We start from the raw sequence: 9,639 nt of genomic DNA, 5'->3' as shown, positions 1-9,639 counted from the left end.
TTCTCTGCACACTGTTGTTGAGCTAATCGGAAGACCACATGAAGTTTAAAGGTCCGTAGCTACTGACTCTGCAGCATGTTTACGACCAATGCGACATAGCATCCCTAGAGCCCACTATGGGATTTTACCTGCTACCACTTCATAGCTGGGTTGACTGAGGAATATTTAGTAGTGAGGACCTTTCAAGATTGGAGTTGTTACACAATCAGTATCATATCATCAGATCCTGAGGCAGTCCATTCTTTCCTAAATGTTTGTGGAGGGAGTCTGCATGCCTCACTGCTGCATTGTATATGTAACCCTAACCCTGGTCATCATTGTGATTGGAACAGCTGAATTTAATGGTTTGGATGTGTGACCCAATATTTTTGGAAACAGTATATATGTACATCCAAGTTTGAGAGGACAATATTTTAGTCTTCATTTGAATCGTTTACCCCTATAACAAACCTCCAGCTTTTGGAAAAAACAGAACAAGTTGTACTGTAGGAATCATTTAATTACATTTAGGACAGATCTGCCAAATAACCAGAAGGCTGACATCCAGTAGTTAAATTCCTGATTTCTTCATTATCAAACTGCTCACAAGGAAATGTTTAAGATTCAAAAACAATCCAAGGTCAGGCTAATTTTTTTCTAACCTAATTCTGATGTTAGTAAAACTGTAAAAGTTCTATACTTCAAAACTGGGTCATATCGTTTAAAACCCTGAAAAGTTAATTGATGGTGATTAAAAAAAACTGATCTGCTAAGTGCTAAGTAAAAAATAAGATACTCAACAGTTTATTTCAAAATTAAATAAAGGGATTTGATTCTTCAGTGAAGTACAGAACTGTTTTATCTACCACAATCAGAGAGTGAGGTGGCTGGGTTTCTGTCCTGGAAGCTGCGGCGGCAGATGAGTCGCTCATCTGCTCTGTTCAGTCCATCAGCAGGAGCATGTCTGGTCACATTCAGAACTCCAACGAGCAAAAACAACAACCAGGTCTGATTTTGGTAAAGGAAATAAGGACTGGACTGTGAAGTCAGTTCATCCAGTCCAGATCATCATCCTCCTCCTCCTCACCGAACAGAGGGGCCGGCGGTGGACGCCCCTTTAAGCTCTGGACACAAAATAAAATCATCAAAAAGGTTAAATCGGAGAATAGTCTTTTTATTCCCATGAATCTTAGAGACACATTAAACACAAAGGGTGGAGTACATCTGTCCACACATCCTTCCTCACCATCTCCTCCTCCTCTTCCTCCTCACTTGCACCAGCAGGGGGTTTGGCAGGAGGCGTGACCTGGAAAATTGATTCTTCTCCCATTCCTCCAGTCAGACTGAGAAAACAGCAGAGAGAGGATGAGAAGGAACGCTTCCATCTGTTTAAAGGGTTTAATTCCATGGGACAGTCGGACCACAGGAGGAGAAACCCATACAGTCCGAGTCAGAGCCTTCACTCATCACGCCCATGAATATCACACCAAATCTGGGCTTTAATGATTTAAAATCATATCCAATAAATCAGGATATGCATGCTGATGAGGCTCGTTCAAATTTAAAGTGCCTTTTGAAAATAAGCTTTAAGGGCTGCTAAATATACTTTTCATTAATTCCACATTTCTGCTGAAGTGTTTATTTTATTGGTCTGAATCTTTAATGTTGTGTTTTCAGTAGCTATAAGTGGAAAATCATAATTAACAGAAATAAAAAATATATATATATCTCATGTGTTTCACTTAGTGATAAATATGACTGTGCTACTCTTCTTCCATAATAACACTTACTAATATTTGTTTAATGTGGCCACTGGCTAATATTTGACCTCTGCTTGTCAGAACTGGTGGACTTCTTTGAAAATGGCATGGACTGTGCTTATCAGCAAAGTACAGTTTTCCTAAGGCTGAGGTCAGGGAAAGCTATTCAGGAAGTCTAATGCTATCCTACTCTACCCATTATACAAAATCAGTTTGATTGTTTCTGGGATCATCGTTGTGTTTCAAAACCCACATATGTCCAAGTTGTGACCATCTAGCTGTAAAATTAGTGCAGGAAGGTCCAGAAAATCCTGTCTGGACAAATAAATGAAAACAAGCCTTTCTGAACTTTCCAATATAGAAGACTTTTACTAAATAACCCCAACGTACCTTTATGTATTTATACTGCCTGGTTTATATGCACCATATTGCCAAAAGTATTTGGTCACCCATCCAAATAATTGAAATCAGGTGTTCCAATCACTTCCATGGCCTCAGATGTATAACATCCAGCACCACAGATTCAGACTGTTTCTACAAACATTAGCGAAAGAACGGGTCGCCCTCAGGAGCTCAGTGAACTCCAACGTGATACTGTGATAGGATGCCACCTGTGCAACAAGCCCAGTCATGAAATTCCCTCCCTCCTAAATGTTCCACTAACTTTCAGCAGTATTATAAAAAACTTAGCTACAAAGTGGTAGGCTATGTAAACTGATGTAATGGGGGCAGCGGATGCTGACGTTCATAGTGCACAGAGGTCACCGACTTTCTGCAGAGTCAATCGCTACAGACCTCCAAGCTTCATGTGGCCATCAGATTGGCTCAAGAAGAGTGCATAGAGCTTCATAGAATTGGTTTCCATGGCCGAGCAGCTGCATCCAAGCCATACATAACCAAGTGCAAAGCGTCAGATGTAGTGCTGTAAAGCACACTGCCTATGGACTCTAGAGAAGTGGAGGTGTGTTCTCTGGAGTGATGAATCACACTTCTCCATCTGGCAATCTAATGGACCAGTCTGGGTTTAGCAGTTGTCAGGCGAACAGCACTTGTCTGACTGTATTGTGCCAAGTGTAAAGTTTGGTGGAGGGGGGATTATGCTGTGGGGTTGTTTTTCAGGAGCAGGGCATGACCCCTTAGTTGCAGTGAAATGAACTCTGAATGCTTCAGAATAAGAGATTTTGGACAATTCCATGCTCCCAACTTTGTGGGAACAGTTTGGAGATGGCCTCCTCCTCTTCCAACATCACCAGTGGACAAAGAAAGGTCCATGAAGACATGGATGAGAGAGTTTGCTGTGGATGAGCTTGACCAGCCTGCACACAGTTCTGACCTTAACCCGATAGAGCAGCAAATAAGAGGCAGGCATTCTCTTTCAACATCAGCTTATGACCTCATAAATGTGCTTCTGGAAGAATGGTCAACGTTTCACATGAACAAGATCCTAAACCTTGTGGATCGCCTTCACAGAGGAGTTGAAGCCGTTATGGCTGCAAAGGGTGGACCACCATCATATTGAACCATATAGATTAAGAATGGGGTGTCACTATAGTTCATATGAGAGTCAAGACAGGTGAGCGAATACTTCTGGCAATATAGTGTGTGTAGACTAACCATTTTTCTTAATTTATGTTCTTGGCAAACCTGGACGGAACATGTCAATACACCTAAACGTTGTGGCAGCATCGTTTAATTGTGGGGATGGTGTTTCTGGGGTGATGGGATGTGTTGGGTTTGCACCAGAAATAGCATTTCCTTTGGTAGCCGAAAAGCTAAATTTTTGTTTTATCTGACCAGAGGACCTTCCTCCATACATTTGGGGAATCCCTCAAAATATGCTTACTTATTTTTAATACTAAGTAATGGCTTTTTTTTGGCCACTCTTCCTTAAAGCCCAGCTCTATGGAGTGTATGGCTTATTGTGGTCCTATGGACAGATAATCCAGTCCCTGCTGTGGAACCCTGCAACTCCTCCAGGGTGACATTTGGTCTCTGTACTGCCTCTGATTAATGCCCTCCTTGCCCAGTCCGTGAGTTTTGGTGGGTGGCCCTCTCTTGGCAGGTTTGTTGTGGTACCATGTGCTTTCCATTTGAAGACAATTGATCTTATGGAACTCCAGGGGAACATCAAGGTCTGGATATTGTTTTATAACGCCACCCTGACTTGCTTTGTCCCTGACTTGTTTGGAGAGCTTCTTGATTTTCGGGGTGTGATGTCTCTTGCTTAGTGGTGTTGCAGCCTCTGGGGCCTTCAGAAAAGATGTATTTAAACTGACGGATTATGTGAAACTTAGACTATATTTACACTGCAGGTCTTGATGCTCATTTCCGATTTTTTGTTAAAATCCGATTTTTTTGCGTGGTTGTTCAAACTACTGATTAAATGTGAGCCCATCAGACTTTAATCTGAACAGTTCACAACCCCATAGCGACCCACATGTTCAAATGGAGAATGTAGGCATCACACAGCAGCAAACTGTTTAAGGAAGTAATAATGGATGCCGGCGTTTCTGTGTTATTGTTAAGTTGTTGAGCACTGAGAGACGACAGCATTATGATCACATCATAACAAGACGAAGGTAAGAACTAGAGCACAATTATTAACAATGGTCTTCTGCGGAGCAGTGAAGCTGCTGCTGTAGAGAAGTCTGCGTGGATGTCGGAACCAGTACAATGACCATTAAGACTGCAGACGCTTTGAAAACTATCGGCTACGTATCCGATATAGTACCACATAAGAAAGTGGCACAATTCAGATACATATATATATATATATTTTTTTTTAAGTGAAAATAACGGAATTGGACCGTTCTGACTGTCATGAAAAAGTCTGATCCGGGTCACATTTGCCTGCAGTGTGAACATAGCTTTAGATTGCACACAAATGGACTCCATTTTACTAATTATGTGACTTTTGAAGGTAACTGGTGGCACCAGATCTTTATAGGGGCTTCATGACAAAGTGGGTTTATACATATGCACATACCAATTTTCTGTTATGAAATACAATATTATTAAAAACATTTAAATTACAGGTTGGAATGGAACAAAATAGGTAGAAAGTCAAGGGGGTGAATACTTTTGTATGTCAACTGCTGTAAGGAGGCTGTCATCACGGACCAACAGGCTAAAATTAATCTGTTTCCAAATGTAGATGGTCTTTCAGTTGCTTTTTATAATGAAAGTTCCGGGGAGAACGAAAGACACAGTCAGTCATTTTCTACCACTTATTCCATAGTGGGTCACGGGGAGCTGGTGCCTATCTCCAGCAGTCTATGGGCGAGAGGCGGGGTACACCCTGGACAGGTCGCTAATCCATCGCAGGGCAACACACAAACAACCATGCACACACTCATTCACACACCTAAGGGAAATTTAGAGTTACCAATCAACCTAACAGGCATGTCTTTGGACTGTGGGAGGAAGCCGGAGTACCCGGTGAGAACCCACGCATGCACGGAGAGAACATGCAAACTCCATGCAGAAAGACCCCAGGGCAGGAATCGAACCCAGGACCTTGCTGCAAGGCAACAGTGCTACCAACTGCACCACCATGCAGACACGTTCCTTCTAATTTGGTGGAGAGAAATAAATGGGGATTTCCTGACTTCAGTGGGTCAGCATAAAAAGTTCAACCTGGACACAATGGGATGCTGGCATTACTGGATGTCTGAGCTGCAGAGCGTGGGGCTGCTGCCTCAATGAGGCCCAGCTTCCTCCAACTAGTCAGCTGTTTTACATGAGTAGCTTAATGTGGGACTAAGGTAACTGAGCATTCATGGGATTTAATTGAAGTTCCTAAAGTTCCCTAAAGAATCCTACCAGGACTCACCTTGTGTCCTCTGCAGAGCTGCTCTGTTCAACAGTTGGGGGTGGAGGTGGGTTGGCTGGGGGTCCAAATGCTTTCAGAGAAGCAGAGGCAGTTATTTCTCTAATATGATCTGCATGATCTGTATCTTCCACACTTTGTGTCTCTGTCTTTAAATCTACCCCACTGTTCTCTCCAGCAGATTCTTCTTCAGCATCCTCAGGCACTGAGCTCTCATCAGGTCTACAAACAGGAGGCAAACACTTGTTCAAATCTTTTTCTGTAGTACATGTGTCAGAGGCAGAGGGCTGCTCCTGTTCCTGTTGGACCACAGACTCTACAGGTTCTGTTTCTGGATCTTGGGATGCAGGCTCAGCGCTGGAAACTGGATGGACGTCAGAAGCCTCAGAATCCTCTGCCTGGCTTGGTGCCTCTGACTTAGTTACGGTTTCTGGTTTCACGTCCTGAACCATCTGGGCCTCGTTGACTTGATGATAATCTGCATGGGCCACATGTTCCTCCTCTACGATCTTCTTCTCTTTCACTTCTCTTTCCCCGTTAACGTGAACATGACATTTCTGCTCCAGTTTTTTCACATCCTCACTTTCATTGTCTTCATTTTCCTCTTCCCTGTTATCTGGTTTCAGTGGGGATCTGGTTTTAGTGCCACTGAGCAACTGTAGCGTTACATTCTGAAAAAACATCAGTCATTATATGAAGGCAATAGGGTTTCACTTATACAACTACATGTAAAGTTAACCTGGTTGCCTCTGAAAAGGTTCCAGCCAGATAAATGGTTCTTCTGTGATCCTAAACAACATTTATAGGAGTTGATAACAAAATACTTAAATATATTTTACACATACATGCAAACTCTAAAGAACTGATGATACACAGACATTTGTTTCTGACAAGAAACGAGACGGACATTTTTCAAAAGGTAACAATGTCAAAGGAACAACAATTGTAAAACTTAAGGCAGTTTGCTCTGAAATATTTGTGTGTGTTAACGTTAAGGGGTGAGAGATATTGGCAAGGGTCTAGAGAAGAAACCTCACTGCCCTTTTTGCTACAGTTAAGAGGCCTAACTTCATTGGCTCCCTGTTAAATCCAGAATAGAATTTAAAATTCTCCTCCTCACATATAAAGCCCTTAATGATCTAGCTCCATCATACATCAGAGATCTGATTGGTCCATATGTTCCTAAAAGAGCACTTCGTTCTCAGACTGCAGGTTTACTGGTGGTTCCTAGAGTCTCTAGAAGTAGAATGGGAGGCAGATCCTTTAGTTATCAGGCTCCGTTAGAGTTGACCATCTACTCTTACGTAATATTTTTATATCCTGTATGCTCCTTTATGTTTTATTCAGTCAAATGTCAGGCTGTCTGTACCAAGGCTGCCTAAAAGTCTTGTCATCAAAGTATCAGGATCTACAAACTAGCAGGAAAACTACAACAGAAAGGCTGAAGAACAACAATGAGTTGGGTGAGCCCAGTCTCAGTCCAGACCTTTTAAAAAAAATGAAACATTAAGAAGTAAACAATCACATTACTGACCTATATTCAATTAAGATATGCTAGGTTTTTTGCCAATAACACTGTGTTAGAGAAGACGTTTTACTACTAAATCCCATAATTTTTATGTTGCTTTGATGTGACATGGACATCCTTCCCCAGCTTTGTCTATACCAGAGAAATTTCCCTGGATTCAGTTTGAGCTCAATTCACATGTGTCCGTTTCATCCCAGTTTGGACAGACAGAAAGACGCTCTTGGTGGATTTGTTTGAAGACTTACCTTAATAGTAGTGACAATCACCCCCAGCACAGCCTGGCCACTGTAGGTTTCACTGAGCTCAAACTCTGCCCGCAGAGAATGAAACACTCCATTCATCACACGTTTCACCTGCAACAACACAGTCTGGCCTCATGTTCACTTCCATAAGGTGACAGTTCAGGCTACTTTAACTCACCAGCCTTCATCTAAAAAGACACGCTATATATGTCAGTGGTGGTCTGCAGTTTGGAGCGGTAAGAAGCAGCAAAAGTCATCTAAAACATGCAACTAAGCTGGACATCACAGCTGTCATTCATTACTCAGGTTCCTGCAGTAGTATTTTGACTTGTGGACGGTCCTTTAGAGAAACACCCAAGTCATCCTGCACGACCATCTTATCAGGTAAGAAACCACAGCAGCCAGAAAACTGCAGGAAACACTCGTGTTGCTCATTAATATGGACATTTTATTTGTAAAGTCATTTTAAGACTCCTTACCTCTGCTGCTGTCTCCTTTGCACTCTCCTGCACTTCCGCTTCCCTCTCCAGTTCAGCCACTCGTCTTTCCAGCTTTTCCTTCACAGCGCCTCCCTGCTGCTCCAAGGCCAAGTACTTCATAGGAATAGCGTACAGTGATGACATAAATGATCGGGAAACTGCTATATTTTAATCTGGTAAAACTGTGGAGATATTTGCTGTATCATAGATATAATGTCTACCTTTTCTTGCAGTCCAGTTAGCTTTTCCTGAAGTGTATCCCTGTTCTCCATTATTTTAGACAGCTCTCTGTGGTGCTGTTCTTTAGCTACAACCAAGATCTGCTCAGTCTTCCTCCTCCATTCTTCCTCAAGGTCTGCCTGCAGCTGAGAGAGCTACAACACAAATTATGGAACTTCGTAAAAAGAGGCATTTTAGTCACTTGAAAACATCAGTGAACTATCTTTCTAATAATGCCTACAATGCTCATTATTCAGCATCCGTACAGGGTCCAGATCATTCTTGGACATACCTGCTCAGATGCAGCACTGTCGTTGCAGGTCCTGGCCTTACGGAGCTGAGCTCGGAGGTTGTCTAGCTCCTGCAGGCTGCTCTTCCGGAGCTCTTCCACTTCCTCATCCCGATGCTGACGTTCTGCCAGCCATTTCTTCTTCCTTTCAGACACAGTCTGAACAGGAAAGGAACAAAGCATTTACAAGCATGTGTTCATGTCCGAAACTTCAGGCCGAAATAAATGTGTATAGTTTTTCACCTTCTCCTACTTGTTAACATAGTAAATGTGCACTAGGATCATTACTGGAGACTTATTAAAAAATAAATAAATAATCCAATAAAAACCATACAGCATGGTCCCGACATACTCGTTCTAGGTTTTCTTTATCAGATTTTAGGTCCTGCAGTTCCTCCTCCATGGCCGTGAGTCTCAGCTCCATCTCTTTGCGTCTTTGCTTCTCTGAGCGGTACTGAGTCTGAGTCCTCTCCGCTGCCTCCTTCAGCTCTGAAATTAAATGACACAAAACTCCATTAGAGCTGACACACTTTATCTGCAGCCACCATCAACAGAACATACTCAGTCCAAGCCTGATGGAAAGGGGGACCTAAAATGCTCCTGATTTATGCACAGCTCTGCATGATGACTTCCACTAAATGTAAATCAAACAGTAAATACCATATCTTCCATGCTCATGAACTCATTTCATACTTTTTTCCAGATTTTTCCTGCTAAACATCCTCACAGAAAACCTCAAGTGTTTTTATTCAAGCTTGGCAGGAAAAAAAAATGTAAAAGAAAAAAATAAAACTGGTTATAATTTTTGGTTCCAGTGGAAATCGTAGCGCGTCAACTTCTGACCTCGGTAGCCTCGATCAGTTTGTAAAATCTTGTGTTGATTCCAACCTCAACCTTGAGAAACAGATCAGCTCTGTTGTAAACAATCCTTTTTAAAATTAGGCTTTTATCTAAAGTAAAAACTATTTTTATCTTTTAATGATTTTGAACAAGTGATTCACGCTTTTATTAGCTGCCAACTTGACTACTGTAATTCTTTGTATGTTGGTGTTAGCCAGGCCAGCCTCTCACGCCTGCAGCTGGTTCAGAACGCTGCAGGAACATATCTCCCCAGTTCTCGCTTCCCTTCACTGGCTTCCTGTTCATTTTAGAATCGATTTTTAAGTTTTATTGCTGACCTATAAGGCCCTGAATGGCCAGGCTCCTGTATATTTGTCTGATCTCCTGCAGTCTAATGTGCCTTCTAGATCCTTTAGATCTAATGTTCATCTGACCTTAGTTGTCCCAAGGTCCAGGTTATTTTATAGAGGTGAT

General features: G+C 42.1%; 1 protein-coding gene across 1 annotated transcript in view; it reads right to left on the bottom strand.

The window, feature by feature from the left end:
* Positions 1 to 481: 481 nt before the first annotated feature.
* The window catches only part of fkbp15b (FKBP prolyl isomerase family member 15b), a 30,222-nt gene continuing 21,064 nt past the window's right edge, over positions 482 to 9,639 (bottom strand). The window contains exons 21-28 of the mRNA XM_047382252.1: positions 8,678 to 8,814; positions 8,329 to 8,484; positions 8,039 to 8,191; positions 7,818 to 7,931; positions 7,342 to 7,449; positions 5,572 to 6,239; positions 1,226 to 1,322; positions 482 to 1,103 (exon numbers count right to left, since the gene is read on the bottom strand). Coding sequence (XP_047238208.1) covers positions 1,026 to 1,103; positions 1,226 to 1,322; positions 5,572 to 6,239; positions 7,342 to 7,449; positions 7,818 to 7,931; positions 8,039 to 8,191; positions 8,329 to 8,484; positions 8,678 to 8,814 — 1,511 coding nt within the window. The 3' untranslated portion in view covers positions 482 to 1,025. The remainder of the gene's footprint in view (positions 1,104 to 1,225; positions 1,323 to 5,571; positions 6,240 to 7,341; positions 7,450 to 7,817; positions 7,932 to 8,038; positions 8,192 to 8,328; positions 8,485 to 8,677; positions 8,815 to 9,639) is intronic.

Source organism: Girardinichthys multiradiatus, chromosome 12 (assembly GCF_021462225.1).
Source record: "Girardinichthys multiradiatus isolate DD_20200921_A chromosome 12, DD_fGirMul_XY1, whole genome shotgun sequence".
NCBI lineage: Eukaryota > Metazoa > Chordata > Actinopteri > Cyprinodontiformes > Goodeidae > Girardinichthys > Girardinichthys multiradiatus.
This window is presented reverse-complemented; position numbering and strand designations above follow the sequence as displayed.